Source organism: Paralichthys olivaceus, chromosome 19 (assembly GCF_024713975.1).
Source record: "Paralichthys olivaceus isolate ysfri-2021 chromosome 19, ASM2471397v2, whole genome shotgun sequence".
Taxonomy (NCBI): Eukaryota; Metazoa; Chordata; class Actinopteri; order Pleuronectiformes; family Paralichthyidae; genus Paralichthys; species Paralichthys olivaceus.
In genome coordinates this window covers 4645288-4671206 of record NC_091111.1, presented here as the reverse complement: position 1 = coordinate 4671206, position 25919 = coordinate 4645288, and the positions used below count along the sequence as shown (strand labels likewise).

At 41.6% G+C, this 25919-nt stretch overlaps 1 protein-coding gene and 1 long non-coding RNA gene across 3 annotated transcripts in view; one reads left to right on the top strand and one right to left on the bottom strand.

The window, feature by feature from the left end:
- The first annotated feature begins 219 nt into the window (after positions 1-219).
- kif26bb (kinesin family member 26Bb) lies at positions 220-24546 on the top strand. Its single transcript, XM_069515705.1, has 15 exons — positions 220-1003; positions 1195-1542; positions 4204-4680; positions 6287-6408; positions 6516-6687; positions 10955-11164; positions 11589-11682; positions 13282-13553; positions 14358-14535; positions 14686-14824; positions 15006-15165; positions 15335-18446; positions 19704-19873; positions 22239-22389; positions 23311-24546. Exons 1-15 carry the CDS (start codon positions 953-955, stop codon positions 23505-23507), a joined length of 5853 nt encoding a protein of 1950 aa, XP_069371806.1. The 5' UTR covers positions 220-952; the 3' UTR covers positions 23508-24546.
- Positions 11174-25919, bottom strand: part of LOC109632458 (uncharacterized) — a 35276-nt gene continuing 20530 nt past the window's right edge. Inside the window, exons 3-6 of one of the 2 annotated variants that reach the window (XR_011239473.1) lie at positions 23293-23503; positions 22225-22368; positions 19712-19803; positions 11174-13432 (exon numbers count right to left, since the gene is read on the bottom strand). This is a non-coding gene — a long non-coding RNA (uncharacterized lncRNA). Of the gene's footprint in view, positions 13433-19711; positions 19804-21674; positions 22369-23292; positions 23504-25919 lie in introns of those variants that run through there. The other variant, XR_002202920.2, reaches the window with a different exon arrangement.

Genomic DNA, 25919 nt, shown 5'->3' with positions numbered 1-25919 from the left:
TTATTTCTATATATGTATTAATATATCACTTGTCTTTCTACTAATAGTGTTTCTCTCATTTGTTTTTGGCACTTAAAGGTACAGTGTGTAGAATGTAGTGATATCTAGTGTTGAAGTTGCATGTTGCAGCTGAACACCCCTCACCTCACCCTCTCCTCCCAAACATGAAAAATAACCTGTGGTAGCTTCAGTTGTCATAAAAACTCAAAAGGTGTTTAGTTTGTCCAGTCTGGACTAATGTAAAAAACATGGCGGCCTCTGTAGAGAGAGTCTCCTCAGTGTAAATATAAAGTATATAATATAAAGAAAACTACAATTCATACAATTTAGATGAAACAAACTAGTGAAAACATCATGAGGATTATTCTACATTAAATTGCTGCTAGTAGTTCCCTTTCACCTAAATCTTACACACTGGACCTTTAACATCTTATTACTCGTCTGATTTTATACTTATTAATAATCTAATTTCTTCTCTAGTTTTGTATATTCATAATCATATGTTTTATTGCGTTTTGGAGATGTCCAGCACATGTCGTTGTACAAAGCAACGACAATAGAGGCAACCTATTCTATATTAATATTCTATTCTTTATTATGAAAGGAAAGAAATAATGAGTGAAAGTCCGTCATCAGCTCCCTCCTCCCTGCTGTTTGTCTGAGGACTTGCTCCTTACTGCCTCCCTGAGGAGGTCATAATAAAAAGACAAGTCTGTCCATGAAGTGTCCTCCAGTGCGCTCCCTCCTCTGTCTCTCTCCCCACTGGTCCACTGTCACCACGCCACCTCTCTGAGACACAGCCTCCTCCAGCCTCTTGCTTTGACTTATTTCTGCATTTTAGCCAAACATGGCTGAAGTTTTTTCCCTTTACATCCACGGAGCGCTGGGGAAATTAGATAAAAGCGCGCCCTGCCTTTGTTCGGGACATCTTTTTAAATATTAACAAGTTGTCATGTCATCTCTGACTGGGAGAGGAGCGCGATCGGGCAGAGGAGAACACTGGGTGAGTCTGATTTATTCCTTAGATTCACTCTTTCTTCACATTTGTAAAAGCCTGTGTGGTCTATGAGGACTTTTACATAAGAATAACATTGTTGCACTGGTTAAACACATTTGGGTGTGGTTACACTTAGCGGATGATAATTACGCACGGCCGATGCCCACACATCCTCCTAATAGAGATGTCTTTCTCAGAGCTCAGAGGTCCAGCGTCACTGTGACACACTCGGCTTTCCTGCCAGCGTTAGAGGCAAAGACCGTCCCGCTCCGGAGGGCTCCGGGGGCTGCAGGAGCGACCCGCACCGGAGTATGTGCCAGAGAGCGGACGCCGTCCCCTCCTACAGGTCCCTCCCCGGGTCGGTGGGGGACCGCATCAGAAGCACGATGTGGTTCGGTGCCGGGACCATGTGCAGAGGCTCCGTGTCCGGGGGTCCCGGCAGGACCGAGGGGAAAGTTGCGTGTTGTGAGAAGTGCTCAGCGACCCTGGTCTCTCTGAAGAAACAAGCTCTGAGTCTGGCTGTTCACCATCACTTCTCCTGCAAGGTCAGTGATGGAGCCAGTCACCGGAGCAGAAATGCACCAGTCTGCTGTCTCTGAGCCGGGCACTAATTGATATAGATTTTTTTAAATAGTCAGAATGTTGTTGTTGGAACTATAAATAAAGTGAACCCATGGAGTTCTCAGCAGGTGGAGGTATAGCGTCATATTTGACCAAATAATAACAATGCAAGAACAATCTACATCAAATATGAAGCAGAAAGGCAGCAAAAAAAATTAAATTACCCACGCAGCAGGAGTTTTTATCAGAAGCAAATATTTGATTCAATATAGAGCCAAATCACAACATCTCAGGACACCTTTCTGGTAAAGGTCAAGACCTTGCAAAATTATAGAGAAACCCAGCAGTTCCCACAACAAGCAGCAGAAAACTCTCTTGTACCTGGAAGAAACCTCTGGCAACCAGACACAACGTTGGCGGCCATCTGCCTGGGGTGAATGGAGAGAGACAGAATGGGGGAGAGAGGAGAAGTGGGTGGAAAAGAGGGGAGAGAAGAGAGAGAGGAAACGAGGCACAGTTGTGTAACCGTCATATTAAAGCTATTAAAGTCAGACTGGTTGATATTTATCGCACCAATTAATAATAATAATAATAAAGGTTGCTGTTGAGTAGTGTCAGATCTGGATCCTGCAGCTCTGGAGTCAAAGATACCTGCAAAAGGCAACAATGTGAATATGAAATGTAAGTATTTGCTCGTCTGCTATTATATAGTAAGCTGAGAATCTTGAAAAGGAATATTCCTACTTAGGCTGTCAAAATTTGTAACGTTTTGTAATTATTTAAAGAATATATAATTTTCAGACATTTTACAGATAACAAAATCTAATAATCCAAAATAATGAAATAAGTGATGACACATGTACATTTTTTTTAAAAACTGCAACTACACATTTCCTGAAGATATGTTTAAGGCACATTAATGTCCATGTGGGAACGTCATTCTTTATTGTGCAGCCTGTGAAAGGAATGCATGCCCCCACACTCCTGCATCCATCTGTACATTTGTCACCACCAACATCCATCAAACACACTCCAATCGACAAAGTAAACCATTGCCATTTCTGCGTGAGCGGTTTCAAATGGGCATGAATATTTCATCTCAACATGCCTGTGTCATCTCCACCGGGGGGAGCCAATTTATTTCCGTCCTCCTGAGTGGGACGGGGCACAGTAACAGTTAGCGTTGTGTTTTTAAGAGAGAAAGTGACCACAGTCCGAGCAGCAGAGAGAGAGAGAGAGATGGTATCCTGTGGCCACAGACATGGTCAGAAGAAATGTGATAAGCCAGCCAGCTCCTCGCAGCTTTATTGATTGAAGCATGGTTTTTCAAAAGCATCATGGCTCTGTTATGTCTTCTATTAGAAGGGTTTGCAGCCAAGATGGAAAGTCCAGTCTCCTATCTTACCACTATAGCATATTTCTGTTTTAATATATTGGTCATCAATTCTCTTTATTAAATGCAACATACACAAACGTGAAACTAAAGGTTGCAAGTGGTAGAATTTCACAAACAGCACTTGTGGCTCATTAATGTGTGGAAGACGTAAATGTGGTCCCTGATGTTTCAGCACTTTTTTTTGAAAGACTTTCTTTTATATAATAGTTGAGAGCTCCTGCTGTACTGTATTCCTCTGGGGGAATATGGGTCATTGGTGATGAGCCGGCAGGATGGATGTGGGAGGTGGACGGGAGGGGCTGGGTGGGTGAGTGAGTGCATTGGATGTTGGCGTCAAGGGCAGACCAAACAGGATGTGACACAAGAATGTCCAAGATGATGTTTTGTGTTTGGATGTTTATTTTTGTTGGATCTGAAAGTCTGAGTCCAGGCTAGGAGCTCAGATGCAAAAAAATTGATTTAAACCATTTTAAACCTCAGACTTTTCTAAATTAAATTGTATTATCTTCAATCTACGATGATATCCAGAATAGCTTTCAACTGAGAGACAAAACTGAAGCTTCAGCACAGCAGGAGAACTTCAAGTATTAGGTGCTAAATCTGTATAAGACAGAAAGACGTGCACAGCCAGTGATAGATATGTTTAGGAGAGGTGTTCTCAGAAGAGCTTGACAAGAATGTCTCTAACAGTTACACATTATCATTAAATTCACTCTGCAGAATAATAACTGCCAAACCCTCATTCACACAAAATACTCCACCAATGTTTTATTTTATTTCACCAAACTGTCTTGTAGCTGCAGGGAGCAATTTACTTTTCACATGAACAAATATTAGTAGAAAAACAAGCTTCCCTAACCGTTGCTGCATCAGAATATGTTGTTCTCCATGAATTTGTGCTTAACAACTGATTCTTGATTCATGGCACGTTTCATTTGCTTTAACAGTGAAGTAGGTTCAATTCGTGCTTACTGCACTTGTGGTAATTACATGGGTGGTATCAACAGTACTGACACCATGATTACTTTGCTAAGTGCTAAGATTGCCAGCAGCATCCTCCCATGACTCGATTTCCATATGGTCAAGCCAGATATCAAACAAAGCAAATTCGATTTTTAAGCTCAAATGCTGGATGTATGATCACATGATATTATGTGAAAACGGAGCTTAGGTCAAATAAAGTACAGTGTGAAATGTTCAACACCTACGTCTGATTTACAGTCATTGCCTTCTTTTTTTCATTTTGCAGGACTCAAGTGACCTGTCAGTGTTTCTTAATGACAACCTTCGTGTACATAGTCGCTCCACTGCTGAGTCTCGGGACAGAGAGAGGGAGCAGGGTCAGTGTTCAGCCTGTGGTACAAACCTGAACCAGCTCAAACATGAGGCCATCCACCTGGCTCTGAGCAGGGGTCAGTCATTAGCTAAGCCACCCTTTGAGCCCAGCCTCAGCACCGGCACGCTGCTGGGACAAAGTGAGACAAAGCGCAGCGATAGGGCTCCGAGGGAAGCTGACATGGCTGCGTATCAACCATACGGTCGGACCCACAGTCCTCACACTCCGCAGAGCCCCAGGACGCCTCAGAGGACCCCTCAAACCCTCAGACGGAGGGGGCCCAAGCCCCCCAACTCTGATATGGACCGCTGGGTAGAGGAGCAGCATCACCTCGTTGCTTGTAAATCTGTGTCCAATGCTGATGGTGTCACCATCCACTCTCTCCATCAGGTACCCTAAAAGCTTTCTCCTGCCACTAAATCACAACCCCACGTGTGCACCCCCCTTTTAATGAGTTATATGGGTAAAGTACGTCCTTACGGAAACATGTGTCAGCAAGGCAATGATTTATAGAGCCTAATCAGAGCCTATTTAGATCCCATGGCTGAGGACGTTGTTTAAAAGTACTTTTGCTAATGGAATGGAACTGGGCCATGATTTAACCCTGTCATAAAAGCCAGCAAGTCAAAATGTACTAGTGATCAATAGGGGGATGGTCATATTTAACAGGGTGGCTGGTGATATGCATTACTGTGATGGAAGCCCTGCCTCCCCTGTCCCCAATGAAAAGGCCTATAAAGGGAAAACTGTGTTATATGATGTTGTTGGTTGAGGTTTTTTCAAAACTCCTGATTCCTATTGACAAAAGAAAATAGATTGTTCTATGTTTCATGTACTAAAACTGTGACCTAGTTGTTAAAATATACAACAAAACATTTCCTAAACTGCTTCCGATGCAGACAATAGTTTCAGTCACAGCAGCAAGATGCATATCCATGCATAAAAGCTGACCTGGGTTAGAGGTGTACATGGTCCTTAGCTGATGGCTCATTTGGACTGAAAAAGGTCATCAGAGCAATACCGTAATTTTCCTGTTATTCTTAATCCACTTGTCTAATCAAATTTATCAAGATCAATACAGGTTTATGCAGCAATGGTGAAATAGTAGGAGAGTAGTGAAAGTAGAGAGGAGTAAGGAGAGAGGAGACAAAAAAATGAGGCTTCAGGAACACTGGATAAGAGAAAAGGAAATTAAGTGCTTAAGTTGACAGGCAGGAAAACGGTGGATGATGGAGCAGAGGGAGGAAAAGGAGAAAACAAGAGGCCGTATAAGAATGAAAGCAGAGAGAAATCAGGAGGGAAAGGAAGACAAAGTGAGGCTAAAAAAAGATAACAGCAGAGGGTTATCTTTCAATACTTCATCTTTACAGTCCTCCTTCCAGTCTCATTCCAAACAACTACTCTAGTTCTACTACGGCACAAATTGGTAATGCTGGATGTTATTAAAGATAACTGAGCAGGCATTATTATCATGCCCTAAAAATGGCTGAGACATTGATGAGATGTGGAGTGGTGCAATAGAGCAGCGTAATACAGACATGTTGCTTCTGAGGCCTGCGGCGCGGAGCAGTGACTTCATGTTGAGCAGCAGCAGATGCATGCTGAATGTGTCACACACACACATGGACACAGTATTATGAATGAGTGCAAAACACAGTGTAGAGCTACAACAGTATTGGAGTGGCTTTGTGTGTGTTTGTTTGTGTGTGTGTGTGTGTGTTTGTGTGTGTTTTCCACTCTGAGTGACATTTTAAACCCAGAGAGGAGTCACTGCTGCCATCAGAAACAATTCCTTACACTCCACTATCCTGGGCTGTAATATGACTTAATGGTGCATGTTTAACCCAGTGATGTTGTGAGCCTACATGCCCTACTTAGACAGACACACAATGTATTTCTCCCTAGAGTAATTCCCATGATAATACCCCCTTTTGGTGTGCATGCTGGAGTGCAATTACAATTTGGGATTTTTATAATGAGCCTAATCCCCTAGCAGGCTGCAGATGATCCAACCCTGGGCTGTGGTGGAGCTGGGACCGTGCAGACGAGCTCGAAGATCCCTCACATATCCAGGGTGGTGACCATCGCCAACACTGCTGCAATGTCCTTTTTGGCGAGGTAAATATATCTACTGTATATGTGAAATAAAAAAAATATGCAGCCAGTCTGTGCTGGTTTCATTACAAGTTTCCTACTGCCTCCCCTCCTCCCCTCCTCCCCTGCAGGGCGGCCGAAAAGCTCAACCTGACGTTGAGGAAAAAAGGCCAGGCTTCTGATCCAGCTCCAGCACATTTCTCCACCTGCTTCAGGGAGATCATCCAGAAAAACCCACCACCCGTCCCCTCCTGCCTGCTCCAAGCTGCCACCAGAACCAAAGACTCACCCAATGTTGGCAAGGTAGAGCTGCGAATTCCTGTAGACGTACATACGACTGTAATTCTTTGCAACTATCTGATTTTAATTTAACGGAGATGAGTTAAACATTATCAAACTAAATGAATTAAAACAATAATGATTGGCTGATGGGGCTCAATTTCAAATGAATGCAAGGGCAGCGTTTATACACAAAGGGTTGCTGTAGCCTAACCAATCATGATCTTCCATTACCCCCCAACTTGAACGTTTCTGCATCAAACCCGACATCTTAACCTGAGGGTTGATATTTCATCACTACACAGATTCTATACTAAATGCTGATCATTTATCATGCAGTTACTGTATGTTCAGAATCGCACCTTATTTATTTAACCTTTGCTTTCATTGTATCAAAAGTGGGAGCCTTCAGCCATTAGCTGTGCTTTCAAAGGTCAGCACTGCTTGGGTTTAAAATTCAACATATTCGAGCTCTTGACTGTGAGCAGCACATCACTTACATCAGAGCAGAACAATTGCAAGGAGAAAAAAGGACACCACATGCTCGATATAGGAAAATACACAGGCATTCAAAATATGAATAAAATAAAAATAATTAAATTAAATACAGTATCGTCCCACTAACAGTCACTTTGAGCTCCTTTTCCACTCATCAAACCCTTCAAACCCTTTTTTAAAGTGGATTTACTCCCACGTATACCCACTTATTTTGGTGTCGACAAAGTATTAGTGCAAGTACAAGTGCTTGCTGATACAAGTAGATGTATCGTTAGAAGACAACTACAGTCACTTCCCTGTCATGTGGTGTTACCTGGGCCACTTTGCATCTTGTATTGCCACATGTAAACAATAGAAGCGGTCTTGATTGGTGGTGTGTCTTTGAAAGACAGACAGACTACAGCCACACTCACAACCACCACCTTGGAAGTGTTTTCACCACCTGTGTTGCGGAGTAAAGACATCACAGTCAATTTGGATGAGATCCTATATCAGTCCTCCCTCACGATATACACTGTAATGTGGTGCTAATGTCTCCATCTTGTTCTTCCCCTCTCCTCCTCGGGGAGAAACTGAGGGGGAATCAATATGGCTGCCCACCCTCCCCTTGTCTCATCATAGATGGACTCTTGGGTTTAGTCTAGAGTTACAGATGAGGGCTCAGATAGACCCCGCTGCCAGCCACACCTGCCGGAGCACTCAGCTCTGTGTGCCTCTGTGTGCAGGAAGATGCATGTGTGCGAGAGCGGAGCAGGATTTCTTTTCTGTGCCTTTGAATGGGTCTCTTGAATAATTTAACCCTCATAAATAGAGTTTGACACATGTTCAATAGGGTTGCATAAGGAATTTGAATTATGAGGAAGGGAGAGCAGAAAAAAAATCTGTTGCAGACACTGGAAACTTCATGTGGCAGATGGAATATGGCTGTCAGGTTTTTAAATTGTCAGTGGCGGGTGATGTCATGATGTAATGGGGTGCCGCTGTATATCGACTGCATGTTGCTGTGCACAGGGCTATTTGCCATCTCGCTGACCTGAATCCTGATTATGAATTACTTTGTAATTTGTTTACATACTGTAATACAGCTCATTGTCTTTACTGAGGTAACCATTGTCTTGTCCTCCTTCAGACTAAGACCTTCGTATGAGTCTTGTTAAATGGCTGTCAGAGTCAAGGTCTAATTTAATTTAAAGCCTTAAAGCCTCCTTAAAGACCTGAAATTCTTGAGCTTCCTGCAGAGAACTGCATTAAGGAATTAATGTCATGACATGCGGAAATATAAAGCAGGAGGTTTGCATCACTGTACTGCTGTAAGTGTGCAGCTTCTGCACTCACAGGACCAACTAATATAGTAAAAATATATATATATATATTTTAATATATATATATATCTCAATGAAACATTAAACAACAACACACTGCTCATTTTTGTATTTCTACAAATCAATTGATGGGTTAAGCCAAAGTGTCTCGATTGCCATCCTGGTGGCTAGCTCAGTATGGGTCATACAGCCTGCCTCTTCCATGTTAGTGGATGGGACAAAGGTCAAAAATACACATTGTTATGGAAGTTTTCTGGAAGCTGGTGAAAGGAGAACTCAAACAGCAGCTGGTGTCTTATACAGAATATTTTAATGTGAGACCAGAAGGTGGAACAATACACAAATGCCACCACCAAGTCTGAAGATGTCTCCCCCAGCCTCCCCATATCTCTCCCCTACTTGTGTCACTCATTCTAACAGCACATCCATGAATGGCTAGAATTTCTGTCACTCTCTATGTTACATGTCCTTATATCTTTCCAATGATGTAATACACTAAAGGGTTATAGTTGATGAGAGTTGAAGTTGGTGCCTCTCTGTCTGGGGCATCTGAGTTAGATATGAAAGTCCCTGAGCGTAGACACAGTGTTCTGTTGGTTGGTCCTTTATCTATAACCTGACCTTGGTACTGCTTAGAGAGAGAAGGGAGTATCTGTGGAATTAGACAGGCACTCTTCTCCTTTACAGATATAGTGTAATAAACAATATTCCTAATTTATAGTGGCATATACAGTAATGTATAGTTCCGGTAAGCTTGGTTTGAATTAGTTTATTATGAAACATCACGACATGGTCATCATCATTGAAAGCTGAGACTGACTCACGATTGGTCGAATACGTTTCTTTGGGAACTCCATCCCCTGAGTACTACTGGGCAAGATGACAGCATTTGTATTCAGGATATTTTGGCTTCATTTCTGGATAGTGGAAGGAAGTAGAGATGTGACTTCCATCTTTACAGACAGTCTATTGCTCAAAACGAATCCTTTTTAAACATTTACTAGTTTACCTGCTCTGCCAAGGCTTCTCATGCATAAAATAATATCCCAGCCTCTCATACCTTTACAGCAGGGGCACAAGGTTCACTCTTTCATGCAACTAGATTTGATGTCAGGCTCTGGAGTAAAAACTCCTTCAATGTTTAATACACTGTAACTGACTTTAAACAAAGAATGTGCAGACTTAGCTGTATACAGTCTGTATATAAGGGTTTTCTTTAGTAATCTGTGTCCTCAGTTGACAGGATGCAAAGACTGTGATGATTGTAATGGTTAAATCTCCCTGAATTTGACATGAAGATATTTTTGAACTCATTCTTTATTCATAAATTGCATCCCGCTGGTGTTTATTTTCAGGAGGTAAAACTACATTTATGGCACTCACACTTAGCTGAATGCATCCCAGTCTTCTTCAGAAATCACTTACATACATGTTACTCTGTAAAAGTTCACTTCTTGCATTTAATAAATACATTTTCAGAGTAGTTTGAAATAGTTCCTGTTTGTTTAAAGTATGACTACAGGAGTAAGTTAAATAGTAGTGCTCATGCTTTCAACAACCCTTGTAAGAGGAGTTTAGTCAGTGTTTCTGAAATCACTCAACACATGTAGAGAGTTTGACACTTTTAGTGCTGAACGAGACTTGTTATACACTATATAGTAGATTTATGTACTGTACAACTGATGGTCAACAACTTAGCAATATATACCATCAAGCATTGTACTTGGCCTGAATGAAATAAAAATATTTGACAGAGGGAGTGGTGTATTATTTAAAATCCAAATTGTGTCATAAAAAGAAATGAATCATAATCCTCAGATGTAACTCAAAGCAAGGCAGTGGCAAACACAAGCAGCACAAACTAAAATGACACTAGCATAACTCCCCCAAGGCCGAATAATCTTACACATGATTATCTAGCTCTAAAGTATAAATATAAAAGAAAAGTAAAAGTGATCTAATAACCTTAATGATTTATTTGCCATAAAACATAGTTAAAGTGAAAAATAAAAAATACTAACCTAGTTAAAGTGGGCAGTGTCAAATAATTGAATTAATTACTCTACTGAGTGTAGGACAAATCACATTGTGATCTATTGCGTACTTATTAAGTTGACTTCTTGTCCCGGAACTTTCATTCATGAATCAAATGAGTGAACAAATACACCTTTCGATCTGCTTAAGGCATTCAAAGGGATTAAAGTTATCTTATTTCATTCACAGGGGACCACAGTTTTCATGACAATCCTTCTCATAGCTGATGAGACATTTCAAAATGGACCAAAGTGGTGGACATATAAACAGTACCATTTCTCGAACCATGCCACTTGTGCAGCTAAAAAGCAACAATGTATTCTTTAAGCAATCCTAAATTTGCATTTACCCAACATACATTTTTTTCTGGGTAGTTAATTATACACTAACTGTTAATCTCAATAATCCTTCTCTTTCCCATTTCCTTTGGAATACAGGTCAAAGTCGTGCTGAGGGTGAGCCCCACACCGCCAGGGGGCCAAGGCCAACCAGCTGTTCTCCAGATTGACCCATCCAGGAAAAGAGTCACCATAGTGGAACCAGTCAGCAAAAGCCAATCACACACTACACTGATACTAGGCAGGAATGGCAGAAATCAACTGAAGACCTTCAACTTTGATGCTGCCTACCCTCAAGAGTCACCCCAGGTTTGCGTCTTCATCCGGATTACTGATAGATATTATTTAAAATCATTTCTAATTGTTTATGCATGTTTAATACACATCTATCATAATGGATTTGTTCTACACTGATGGTGAAACACGAGTGTCTCACATTCGGTGTTTCCTCAAGAGTTAAAAATGTATTTTCCCTCTACACACCATGATTAGTTTGCTCTTTCTGTCTGATGACCTGAAAACTGATCTGGCCTGGATAACCACCACAATTATGCAGTCCATCAATTATATTCAACCTTCTTCAGGCTCCACTTACAGTATCTGAGCCCAAGGGAATCTGCAGAATCCGCATGCATCCCTCCCTCTGCTTCGGCTCTTTCATTTCATTGGATGCACTTTCCCAGTGTGGAGATGAATCATAAGATGCCTGCTGTTCTTTGTTCTGTCTGACCAGGCTGAGGTGTGTGCTGGCGTCTTGGCTGACGTCATCCGCTGTGTGCTCAGCGGCAGCGATGGATGCATTCTTGGTATGGGATGCGCCGATGTGGGTGAGTAATCGGTCACTGCGAGAGGCCACGGGTTCAAATCTGAAGATGGGAGCCTGATGCTTTTATCTTTGCTCAGGGGCTAATGTGCCCCAACTCCTCCTCCACCCCCCGTCCCACCCCTGCTATCATTCACTCTTTCATTTTCACTTAAACTTCACATCTCCATTTTGTCCTCCTACCAATCTTCATTCACATGTCCAGTCTTCTCCCGTGATCTATTGGTCCTCTATCAGTGGTGACCAATGCGTGTTGCCATCAACTCTTCTTCCTAGTCATTAATCTTTCACCTGTTACTTTGTAAATAAAAGCCTGTTCATTAATTATACAACACATGAGCGTTTTCTTTAAAAGCTCCCCATCGCCTGTTAGATGTTTCAGCATACTGCCAAAAACATATGCAGTAAGCATTTCGTGGTTTATTTTATTTTGCAAAACGACTGAGCTCAGAGGGGACTGTAAACAAAATGGACTGCAATTCGTTGCTATTAGAGAGATGGAACCTTGCACTTAGCGTCAGGGAAGGGGTTTAATACATTTGCCATACGTGCACACGCTCACACACACACACACACACACACACACACACACAGACACACACACAGGAGTAAGGACAGGGTCTCCTTGGAGCTGCTTTTTCACATGACGCCACTCTCCGTAAATCTGATTGAATTAGTTGGCAGAAACAGACTACATGTGGCCCACAGCCAGGGGATATCAATCTCCTCTACCGAATACTATTCTCTCTGAATAACAGCGGGTGGCTCCTTTAATTGGAGTAAACCTTATCCTCATTCAATTAGAGTTTGGATAAGACAAGACTGGATATAACATTACTCAAAACTAATGTGGGGCAAAAGTGCAAGAGGAGGAGAATGGCACCAATCCAAAAGAAAGTGTTTTTAGGTATGTTTCGGCCTTTGTACAGTATATCTACACTCTTTGCTTAATGTTATATCTTTTTATATGTTGTATTTTGTGTGTACTGTAAATACCCATGTTTCGCTGCAGTCTAACAAATATGTTACTCAATCATAAAATGTGTGTTTTAAGTGCACATACCGGAAATTGGCAAAATCAGTATATGTCTTGTACTGTGAATTGCTCAGTTCATTATGCACTTCACCTGTTGTCCATGCAGACTCTTTGCCTCAGCAAAGAGACATGTGCTGGTGCTACCAGACTCTTTCCTGCCATACATTTTAAAAGAGGATATAATGCTTGGGTGGTACACATAACACCCCCTCAGGCTCCACTCCCACAATGCATTATGATGGTGACAAGATAAAAACCACTGACGACCAGGCCAATTGTACCTGCTGGAACATATGGCCATAGTGCAGGTTCAGCTAGAGACCCCAGATAAACTGCAGATTAGAATGTGGTCGGCTTCCTCTGTTTCCTAAAAGCTTTACATACACTAACATAGTGTGATATTTGGACAAAGTGTCTCTCTAACATAAATCACATAAATAATAATCAATTGAGTTTCAACTGTGTGTGCACATTTTATATGGTAGTATGTACATGTACAGTAAATGTACTCTGTGTATGCACTGTATGTTACATGAATACCTCTACTTGCACTGTTGTGTGCCTCAGGCTCCTGGTCCAGCACGGTGGGGAGCGATGAGAGCATCCAGAAGCTCGGCCTCATTCCCTGTGCCATCTCCTGGCTGTACAGTGCCATCGAGCGGCGGCGAGAGAAGACCTGGACGGATCTGACAGTATCCGTGTCTGCTGTTGAACTCTGCTGTGGAGAGGAGGACACACTGAGAGATCTGTTGGGGGAGGTTGTTCCCTCAGTGGGCAGTATCCAGGACAGCCCAAGAGCCCGTATTAGACTCCAAGAAGATCCTGTCTACGGGATACAAGTAGGATGAAAAACATTTTCTAATTCTATTGTCTCTGTTCTACAGTCCGTATGTTTCTCTGCCCCTTTGGTAATCATTATCATCACTGATTATTATTAGCATCATTTTTAAAACTCTAATCAGCCAATCAAGCACCACATCTGGAAAACAAAGAACCAAGGCCATACTTTTTTATGCTCGACAAGTCTTTTTCTTAACTGGCAATGCGTCAAAGTCTCAATTTAAAAGTTAGCCCCAGGTAGGCCGAGGTATTATTTTACAGTGACCTCTTTGAAGCAGGAAATGTGCCCAATTGTCCTTTAATTTTCAGTAGGTAGCAGTGAAATCATGACTATGGTGTAATTACTGATTCCTGGGATCCCTTTAGGTTAGACTTTAGGGTTTGATCTCAAGCCGTGTCATAATTAATGTCCCTTTTTAATTAAGAGTCTGTTTGTATAGTGGTCTACACCATATGTAAGAAGATAATGCTGGTAATGAGTGAACCCTATTAGATTACACCTGATTACATTATGGTTGAGCAGCTCTCTCCTTCCTCGTACTGCAGTTTGCCAATTACAAGGCAGTACCTCATTTGTGCAAGGGTGGGCTTCTCTGTATTTCTTCAATTAACATGAAATCTACTGGAAGAAAGGAGGCAATATTCTCAAACCTTCTGTCATTGGGATACATTTATATTAACACTTCATTAATTTAATAATCTGGCTTCAACACAAGATTGAAGACAACAGTAGAATACATATGGCAAACAATTATGTCCACAATAGATTTTTTTAAGACTTTTTCCTTCTCTTTTCCTTCCAGCTACGTAACCACAATCGAGTGAAGGCCCCCACTGCTGAGCGTGCAGCTTCCCTCCTGGATGCAGCTATTGCAGCGCGTCGGCACAGTGACTTCATTACTTACCTGTCCCACACCTCCATCATGTTCTTCACGCTCCATGTCCAGCCCCCTCGTACAGAAAGCAGTACTATCGGAAAAGGTTGTAACGATATAACACCACAGATTTTTATTTAACCTTGAATTACTTACCATAGTTAATGCTGAATTTTAAAATGTAATTCAGTTTAACGTGTTATAATTCACATGCAAACTTTATTTGTTAACACTCTCCTCTGATCTCCCTCCTCAGGTTCACGGGGCTGCACGAAGTTGACAATGATAGATGTGTGTAGTGGTATGAGGGGTATGAACAAAAACAAACCTCCTCATTTTGAACTGGGCCCTGTGGTCTTGTCTCTACTAAGTGGACATAAAACAACCCCCAGCAAGTAAGACATTTATTTACTATCTTGACAGTGAACATTTCTAAGTAGTCCAATTATTGCCTCTAAACCCATTTAATACTGGCAAGACTAAGGCATTTCAATGGCAACTACAACAGCAGTAAAATAAAAATAATTGATCCATCCTTTGGGTTAATGTGTGGATATTTGCACCGTCTCTGAACAGGGGTAGTAAGCTGACTATGCTCCTTCGAGAGTCCTTGGGTCATATAAATTGCCACACCACAGTGATGGCTGAAGTTGCTGGTTCATTGGCACACCTTCAAGAGACCTTCTCCCTCATCCAGCTGGCGTCTCACATTCGCAGGACACAGAAAAGGACAAAGGTATTATAAATCATAGCGCTGAGTGCTTTTTCTCAAGAAAGGGAGAATTTTATTTTTTTCATTCAGAGCCATGTGAATGCTTCAATCGTACCTCAAAAATGTATTCATCATTTATGTTCTGGGTATTCCTGATACAGATCTAACTCCATGATTCATCTTTATTCAACAGCAATCCACCTCATGCTCTCCTTGTGCGAGGAGTTTAACTCGGGAAAAGAGAGGGCCTCAGTCCTTCTCCCTGCGGGCCTTCCACTCCACAGATGAGGTAGATGTTGACACCCATCCTTTCCGTCTTCGTGGTGAACTAGATGAACATTCCAGTAGTGACCAGTCCTGTGACACAGTCATCCAAATAGACTCCAATGGCTTCATCCGCTCTAAAGCTGCCCCAAGACTGACACAACCTGAATTTGTGCCCATCATACCTTCTTTGCATCCCAACAAAGCTGACTTGGATGACCCTGAGTTTACCGCTCTCCTGCAAGAGCTTCTGAGAATTCCTCAGCTGCAGGGAGAGAAGAAGGAGGAAACTGTTCAAGGACACATTGAACTGCTCAAAGCAGACATTAAGCCACCAGAGAGGGATTGTCTTAAATGTGAAACATTTGCTGAGCTTCAAGAGCGTTTGGGCTGTATCGATGGAAGTGAGGTGATATTGGATGTGCTCAAGTCTTCTGCAAAAGACCCTTCTGTTAACAACGTCACAACCAAATCACAACCCCAGAAAGAAGCAGGGAAGCAGATGGACACAAAATCATCAGAAACACCTCAGCCATTGAATCAGGGGTTAGGCTGCAGTCAGACATCTGATGGAGAAAGACAAACAGATGCAGAAAGTTTTCAGAGAGAGGATTCAGGTCTGTATGATTGTGAGGAGTGCAGTGGAACCAGTTCCAGTGAGGAACTCCTGAATCAAACTCTCAGTCTGAACATGACCTGTCGCGCTGAGCTTCCCAACACTGGAACGCTTAAGTCAGGTGATAAGTTCCCTGCTCAGCAAGGTATTGCTGTCACAAATCCTCCTCAGCCTTCAAGAAAACAGGAGAGTCCTGAGAGTGCTGACTGGTTCAAACCAGACAAAAGGACCTCACCAGTTGGCAAAAGCTCCACCATATCTCCTTCCTCCTCCTGCTCCTCTTCACACTCCCTGGCTACCAGTGTTATACATGGGGATGTCTTACCTAATTGCCCCACAGGGGATGGTAAGGAAATGAAGGCCACCATCACAGTGACTGTTCAACAGCCACTGGACCTTAAGGGTCAAGATGAACTTGTCTTCTCAATGGTAGAGGAGGTTACCATCAGTGGAGCATTGAACAGAGGGAGGACAGGTGGAAATATTATTTGTATTAGAGATGCTGCCGAGTCACAGGCACGTACACAACGCTCTGCCTGCTCACAACCAATCAGGATAATTAGCAATGTTAGTGAAGAATCTGTGGCCACAGGTTCCTCCACTTCAACTGGAGGCTCTGTTGTGCAGCCTGTAGCCACAGAGGCTAGCAATGACAAAACCCAGTATCAATTCAGAAGGGAAAAGGGGTTCTTGCCTTCATTTATTAATCCCATGTTGATCAATACAGATTACAATTTGGATGTTGGTAATGGAAATGAAAATATCCATAATACTAACACAAGAGTCAAGTCAGGGTCTGAACTTAAAAGAAATAATGTCAAATCTCCAGGAGATCGGAAGACACTTGAGAAGACATATGGCGTCTTTGCCTCTGAGACACAGATCAAAAAATCTGACAAGGTTTGTGACTCACCTTGTAGCAAACTTTGTTCAGATCCAATGGTGATGGAAGATTCAGCTTTCTACAGTGAAACTGCAGATGACAAAATGTGTGGAAAGAGACCAAGAAACACAGACAGGAGACACCCTAGAGACAGGGAACATGTTTACTCCACTAACTCTATAGGGTGCTCAGAGGGGGGAAAAATCATCTCCAGACATGTTGGAAATGCACCCAAGAGAATTGGTGTTTCACCTGGTTGCCAGGAAACTGCCCCTGCTTCCTGTAAATCAGGTAGTTTGCCTAGAGGCTGGCAAGATGCCAACCACCAGGACTGTCACATGGCCGACCACCGCAGAGACCCAAGGCGGGTGACATCATCCACCCCATGTAGCCCAGGGGTAACTCTGGAGAGGAGGCAGGGCAGACAGAACTCCTCAGTGAACCACAGCCTCCAATTCTCCTCTCCCTGGAAATATGGAGCAGAGTATAAACAGGAAGCATGTAACACCTCCAGAAAGGGTGTTGGATCTTTGCTCGAGAACTCAAGTCTAAGAATGAAACATGATGCAGTAAGTGGGAGGCTTCAGTCCCCCATTGAGAACAGTGGCAGGCTTTTCAGTGCCAAATTGGAGCAGCTGGCTGGCAGGACAAACTCCCTTGGGAGAGTCCCAAGAGACTTCCCAACTCTGAACAGAGGCAGCAGTAACACCTCCATGAGCTCTAAGGGGAGCTCCAAGGGAAGCATTGAAGGGGCTTGTAAAGGAGGTAATAGAGACAATAATGAGGGACATTGTACTTTACCAAGAGCAAGCAGGGGTCCCAGAAAGACTCATCGGTCTGATGCAAGTCATCACTTCTCTTCTGAAAGCCCTGTTCCTCAGTCTGCCAAGCATTCTCATCACAAGCTCTCCGCTGTTGGGAAACTTAAGATAGCTTCCCCCAAAGTCCGTCGACTGTCTGCCTCCAGCATCAAGAACCTCGGTCTGTCCCACAAAGGCATACGTCAGTCCACCAATCGCAGTGCCAGTCTTTCCCCAGACAGTAAAACTGTTAGCTTTGAGCGAACATCCTCCTTTCTCTCTTCTTCCCCTCCACAGTCTTTTCACTCCATCAGTCGGACTCCAAGCCAGAGTTCCACATGCTCGTCCACAAAATCTGTCATCCAGGGGTTCATCAACGGTCGGCTCTCAGACCTACTCAAGGAAACGGCCTCCAGCCCCACTTTAGGAGGAGTGGACGAAATGACCAGTCTTCCCTCACCATACAGTCAGATGACTGCTCCCCGCACGCCCGATCACCTGAGTGGGCATGCGAGTGATACCACGAGTGTGTTGAGTGGTGATCTGCCACCTGCAATGGGGAAGACATCCCTGTATTTCTCTCACAGGAACAGTTTGGTGAGCAGTGGCTACGACAGCATGTTGAGGGACAGTGAAACCACGGGTAGCTGCACCTCAAACAGAGACTCCGTCAGTGACAGGAGCAGCTCTCTGCTTAGCGTGGCTCGCAGCTCCCGATCGTCTCGGAGGAAAGGCAGCACAGGTAAAACATCTGGAATAACTGGCCTTTTATGAAATGTAATCCTCAATGTTCTCTGCTTGAAATATCATTGTGTTGATGATGTTTGGGACATAACTTTGTTAGTTTATAATCAAAATATTTAGCATCTTAGCACAAAGCATTTTAAACCTAACCTTTATTGGCTAATTGCAAGTGCAAAAACACTACTGCATCATATTTGATTTGATAATTTCTGATGGTATATTCTGATGCAAATTTCACTGTGGTCAAAAGATTAACAAGGAAAAGATGAATATAATATATGCTGTTTTAGATGACAAATTGTGGATTAATCTTCCATTTGTTTTTTGATTTTCATGATAAGACTAGTGATCATGTGTTTTTACTCTGACCACATAACGTTTTAATGTTATGTCTACATTAACTGTAGATGACGCACATGTACTCAGACCTTGTGTAGGAGGCCACATAATTAATACATGAACCCAGAGACGGCACTTACTGATGGAAGCATAACTGCAGAAAATTGTGTTTGGCTGATACAGTGAATTACAAACACGGATCTTTGCATACTATCATTTCATGATAATGGAATCATACAGAGAGGAACATTTTCATAGCATTTTTGTTCAAATCATGGTTAACAGTGTTTATACTGACAATGGGGCCGACAAAGATCTAGCATATGAATTAGAAGTTAATTAGGTAAATGAATTCTGCACTACATTAGTATTAAAAGATCCGCTGCACTTCCTGAACTGCAAATGCAGTAATTCAAAAACACACAAATTATGTGTCCTGCCTTGACTGTATTATTCTGGCTCTGGCGAGCTGCATTTGCCCTCGGGCAAACTGAAGTGCGCATGGTCTGGGTGTTGAAGGGAACTCAGGGACACATGCCTTAATTTATCATTTAGATTTATTCATACTGTGTCACATGATGCTTTTAGTGTAGACTGGTTTTTGACATAATTAATGTAGCAGCTCAAGAATACTCTTGTTCCAGCTTCATTCACTTTGTAGATACATGAGCACCACAAGCAGGATTTTTCATATGTAAAATATGACCTTAGAACAAAACCACATAACCTTACTTACCTTACCTATCTATTTTGCTGAATTTCACTTGATATAATCCCTCAAAATTAGATATTACTCCAACAATAACAATAGTTTTACTGTGTATATCTGCTATACTATGTATAGGAGAATGTTTCACAGAGGAAAAGAAGAGGAAAAAAAATCTTTAACTGCTATATCTGCCTCACCAAACTGTAGGAACTCACCAGCGTCGTCCTTCCCAAGATACAGCCTCATCCCTAAGACGCTCGGCTAGTGGTCTGCGCTCTCGCTGGGTGGATCTAGGAATCCCAGAGGCCTATGAGATCAAGGTCTATGAGATCGACAATGTGCAGAGGATGCAGAAAAGAGCAGGTGCTGGCAAACAGGTGCTGGGTTTCTTTAGGATTTTCTTTGGAGGTTAAAGGACATTTCATAATATATGACCTTTATCAACCTCAGCCAGCGACCCATGGAAAGATCTGGTAAACCAAATCTCTGCCAAACTTTTTCAAGGGTCTCTAAAGCCCTGTCTACAAACAACTGCATTTACAAAAAGTATTTTTTTCTTTTGCTGCTCGTTGCAAAAAGTATTGCAGAAAACATTCAGGTAGTTTAGTTAGTTTAGAAGGCTTCACCTCTTATTTCAGTGTGTTTGCTCCTGTTGTTCTCAGGTTGTAGCAGGTAATGGACAGAAATTAGTCAAAATTCAATTCAAAATGAATTAGTTTTAAAGCATAGTTCCTTTTTTTTGGTACATTTTTCAGTTAGTCCTCAGTTAGAACTTGACAATTAACCCAATTCGATTTGATAATAATTAGATTTAGGTTTAATAGCAGATTTGACATATCCCTATCAGATCACAAGGCCACCTTATAACAGTGCTGCTGCCATAATGTCATATATTACATACAAATGTTAAAAACATCTAAACACTTCATTGTTGCATTTTAATACTAAAACCATAACCTCATTTGAATCCAGCAATATTGCTAAAGTTCTGTGTGTTACCACAGCTTGTATGTAGACAAGGTAAAACATTGCTTTAATTCAAATATCTTAAGCACAACTCCAGTAGTGGATTTGCCTGAGTAGTTTGGGGGCAGTAGCTGCCTGAAACCTAAACATCACAAGTGTGCCTCTTTGCTTGCTTGGAAAAATAATCTGGTTGGGGAATTGAACGATTTCACTATGTCACAGTGTCCTTGAGAAAGGCACAACTCCAACAGTGGCCTCAAAGAAAGACTGTGGTCATACTGGGCAGCTGCCATACGGCTACTGTAATAAGGCACCATGTTGCTGAAAAACAGCGTCCTCTGGGAATTCACCCCGGGTAACTGAGGGTTAATAGTTTAAAGATTCCACCTTGCATGCTGAGTTGAATCGTGCTCGAAAAAACAAGACCGGGTGCATATGGTGACGTAATTTCCCCATGACGAAAGGTCTGGCCTCAGGAGACTACTCCCTGTCTCCATCAGTCTCAGACCTGGCAACTTTGATACAATTTTAATGACCACATGGGGGGAATTGGGTCAATGCTGCAGCTACGAACAAAGAACACTGGAGGTAAAACCAGTCCAACTCACTGTAGGTTAATTACATTTTTTAAATAAATAGTACATATGTAACATACATAACATATTACCTATATTTTATAATATTAATAGGTGTATGGGGGGGTTATTTTGTGGTATAACAATAGTTATACCACTGCACTTACTATTACATGCTAATATTTGAGACTTCTTTTTTAGTTTTCCTTTAAAAATGTGCATTTACTAAAAAAGTTCCCTCCTGTGTAATGAGGTTAGTATGATCAGAAGTAATTTTAATCTAGTACCCTGCAGAAATATCTGGATTCACTCCCCAGATGTGCCATCTGTGCCCTCACATGATGTTTACAAGGTGGTGGTGATGTGTGGAGAGATATAACAAAGGGGATGGGGGGGGGGGGGGGTTACTGTTGTTGATGCTACCTCTAAAGTGCATTTGTGTTGGTGTGTGTTGGTGTGGAACAGAGGTTTTCAAACTGTGAGGCCGGAAGGGAAAGGAGTTGAGGGTAAAGGAGGTGAGCCGGTGTGAGTCAGTGATCTAAAAACGCTGGGAAATTGGATATTATAGTTTGCTGATTTGGTTTGCCTAATTTTTTCCCCTTTTCTCAGAGTCTAAAGTCAAATCTGAACACAAAGCCATGATCCACATATTTTTAAGATTCAGTTTCTCTACATTTTCAAAGGACATACATTCATTTCATAAATATGGTCAGAAATTATAGAACAAGACAAACCCTCAGAGTATCAACTTCAGAACCATCCAAAGAATCATGACATTTTTACATCTTCACTATCAAAGTGATCCAGAGATAGTGATTATTCCAGTGGAGTAATCAAAACAGGAACTGCTAATAATTCATTCTACAAACTGTTCTTGAGGTGGGAATAGATTTGTCTGAGTAATATTTTCCAAACTATTTAAATATTTCAAAATAATACATTTCAAAAATCCTGTCTTGCTCTTCAGAGAAAAGTTCAGACTTTACTTGTTTGCATTGGTCAGTCTGGGTAATGTCTGTAGATTAGAGCTGAGGGGTTTGTAGATGGAACAAATGTCAAATCTTGCTGGCTTGAGTTTATGGATACATGACAAAGTGTCCAGTATCCAAGTACCCAGTTTATTTTTTTGTGTTCCTTAACTATTTTGCGCTGTGTGAACAAAAGGAAAAGACATGAAATGTGTGTACCTATGTGTTTACAGGGCCCAGCATGCTTCAGTGCCAAGCTGAAGTTTTTGGAGCACCGTCAGCAGAGGATGTTAGAGGTCGGAGCCAAATACAACAACCTGAGGAGAGAGCTGGAACAAGTCAAAGACCGCCTCATGCTGGAGCCTGCAAAATGGAACCGAGAGTGTCAGTGGAATTATTTGTTCTTGGAAAAATAAACAATAATATTTTTCTCCTGAAAAGCACAGGAGCTCAGTGCAGTTGTTTTATCATATTCTTTGTATATCTGTATAGAATTCTGTCATCCAGGTCATGGTGTCCTCAGGAGTTGCACCTATGGGTAACAGGAGCCAGTATCCTATGAGCACATGTTCAACTCCTGAACACATCCTTAGTAAATGTGCACAGATTTTACTGAATGCAAAGTAGAGACAGCTGCAATGTTTAACATAAATAGAATGTCAAAATCTCAACCTCTCAATTAAGGCGGAAAAAATTTGATTATTATTGATGATTTTGCAATTAAATCTATCAAATAAAAAGCATGCAAGCTCTTATAAAGCCTATAGAGAAACATGTTCGATAATATTTTGTAGGACTCATTGTCCCAAAACCAAAAGATATTGAATCAACCAGTATATATGAAAGAGAAAAGAAACAGAGGGGGAGGGAGGAGAAGCTGGAACCAGATACTGTATTTGTCATTTTGAAAAATGACTGAAATGAGTAACAGTAATAATAACATCAGTGAATTGGCAAATAATGAGCTTGTGGTATCACAGCATTTCCACAGGGGGCAGCATACTGCCATTGCTGGTGCTATATCCTATTATTGGTATTAAATTAAAGTTTTATTATATGTGTCTTGAAATATCAATAATTTGGGTAGTTTCATACCAAAACAGCATATATGTTGTGGATGTGGACACATCTCAGCATCCTGTGCAGTGTTTGTTAAAGTTACTGATATCATAGAATAATCCCATCACACCCTACAGAGTCACCATGGCTACAGTAAAAGTATAGTTCCCCTTTAACCTTCCTATAATGTTGTCGAATGCTTTACATTACAAACGGCTCCAACATTACCTCACTGTCCTCTTTCAGTTGACCTGTGGCAGACGTTCGAGGTGGACTCCCTGGAGCACCTGGAGGCCCTGGAGGTGGTGACGGCTCGCCTGGAGAACAGAGTCGATCGCTGCAAGGCCAACGTCATGATGGTCACCTGCTTCGATGCCGCCGCCAGGAGACGCCATAAGAGACGGCGAAAAACGCCAGAGCAGAGAACCCTCAAAGGAATCTGAATTGAATGGCGAGAACAGAGAAACATTTGATTAGGCATCTCTTTCCCTCAGACTCTTATGTATCATCAATTTATTTCTATTCATTCATTTATTATATTACACTGAAATCTTTGTGCCACTGACTGTCTTGTCGTTACACACACTTTATGTTCTTACCTACTCCATTATCTTTGGTAGCTTACTGTAAATGAACCCAAAGAAACAGAGTAGAGTCTTGTGTTATGAACACATTCACATGGGGTCAAAGGTTTAACTCTACAGCTTACAAGAATTAAAAAAGGGCTGACACTTGAACCATTCACTCTTTAGAGGTTCCTGCACATCAGACGGCTTAAAAGATTCACTCCTGTCACCTCAAAGAGTCAGTTTAACTTAGTGCAGCATCTAACACTAACAAGACATTTATATACGAGCTAAGGTGCTAGGCAGAGGAAAAAGTAGCCTCTCCTCTGTAAGAATCTGCTGAGAATTTAAAACATCAAAATTTAGTTGTTAAGGGATAATTCACCCAAAAATGCACTCATCATCTATTCACCACTGTGCCGATGGAGGGGTGGGTGAAGTGTTTGAGTCCATGAAACACTTTTGGAGGTGCTTAGTGACAGACAGCTACGCTGACCAATCATTTAATTTGGTTTGAACTAGTCGTGCTTATTTATTGATGGGATCATGAAGATAATTTCAACAGATAAGATAAAAATTGTTTCAGAAACAAATTACCATCCCTACCTATAAAACTGTAAAATATACTTAATATTGGATTCTCTTGCAGAGGCTACCACGTCTGTGTACTGGAGGCCCCAACGTTATGCACTTTTTGTAATTTATCTCATTTCACTTAGTTTCTGGTAAATTTGATACATACATGTACCTCAACGTCTTCACATAGATCTCAACTACACGCTGACACTCACTGATATGTTACAGACTTAGAATCCAGTTCACTGCACTTTATTTGTCCATGATCTTTGTGTTCTTTGAGTTTCCACTGATCAATTAATCAAACTGAGTAATTAAAATCTCGATTTTAATAAGACAACATTCATAACTGTGTGATTCATTTGAACAAGAATTTATGTTTTGCAGCAAAACGTCAACCCGTCTCAAGCTAATGAAATGATTCTGCCTTAAAAGTTGTTCTCTTTCTTATGAAGTTTGGAGTTCACGGTTATTGAACAACTGATGTTCAAAAGGGTAAACCATGCTAACCTGATGTGTAAATAGATTGTGGTGATGAAACCCATTATAAAGATAAAACCATATTTTAAATCTTTTGAAATGTCAAAAATACTTGAAGCCTGGTCCAAGCAGTTTCTGAGTAAGCTTTGACTCAATCAGTGACTGAGTCAGGCTAAAAGATGAGGGAAGGATTGAAGATTGTGATTTTGTGAGGATTTCTCCCTCTCTTCAGAAGATGAGTATAGTCTGTGATCAATAAACTGCTGAAATACATTAGTAAATGATCGGAGGCCAGAATGAAAAAAATGTGGCTTCTGCTCTCAGGCTAATGGAGGAGTAATTTCATTAAAGTCATAACGTCATTCTATCTGAAGAGCCCGGCGGCTCTGAGCCGATCTGGACCTCTGAGCCAATCAGAGACGAGACACTGATGCATAGTAATCAATAGACAATGTTGGGTTTTCTACCTGGATCGATTTAAACATACAGGGGAGACACACACACACACACACACACACACACACACACACACACACACACACACACACACACACACACACACACACACACACACACACACACACACACTGGATGTTTGTCTTGTGAATGTGATAAATCAGCATGTTGTATGTTACTGTTAATGCATGAGCTCAGCTCTTTCCTGTGTTTGTAGACGGTGCAAAAATTAAAGTTGTAAAGATGCTTCTGCTCACAGTTCCATCAGATGTTTGTCTGTATAAGCGATCAGTGTGTATTCAGTTTGTATGTATGCATGATTGTGTATGAGTGTGTGTGCACAAAGAGTGAAAATGATGTTGTCTTGTTGTGATCCAAAGCAACAGGATGACTTTTCATGTCATCCAGAGCAAATGAAAATGTGATGAGGAAAAGCAGAGTTCAGCCCTAAAGCGTCCCAATTATAAAGTCAAAGTCAAACTCAAAACACACACAAACACACATACAAACACAAACACACACACATAAACACACATCTTCCTTCCTTCCTTCCTTCCTTGACTTAGCCCATCCTCTCTTTCTGCTCCACTTCCTCATCATGCAGCCTGATCTGAAGTTCCTCTGTGTGTGCTCAGATTTGGAAAAAGGGAGGACAGGGATGAAGACACAAACAAACACTAGGATTTGTACAGAAGCCATGCAGCAGAATGTCCAGGGGCCGATTAAACCTGAATAATGCATGAGTGTATTTTAAACATGAGGAGAAGAAACATCATT

Coding starts and splice junctions, on each gene's coding strand:
- kif26bb (XM_069515705.1), top strand. CDS start 953: ATGTCATCTCTGACTGGGAGAGGAGCGCGATCGGGCAGAGGAGAACAC. Junction 1,004..1,194: donor CGGGCAGAGGAGAACACTGG/GTGAGTCTGATT, acceptor TGTCTTTCTCAG/AGCTCAGAGGTCCAGCGTCA. Junction 14,536..14,685: donor AAGCAGTACTATCGGAAAAG/GTTGTAACGATA, acceptor CTCCCTCCTCAG/GTTCACGGGGCTGCACGAAG.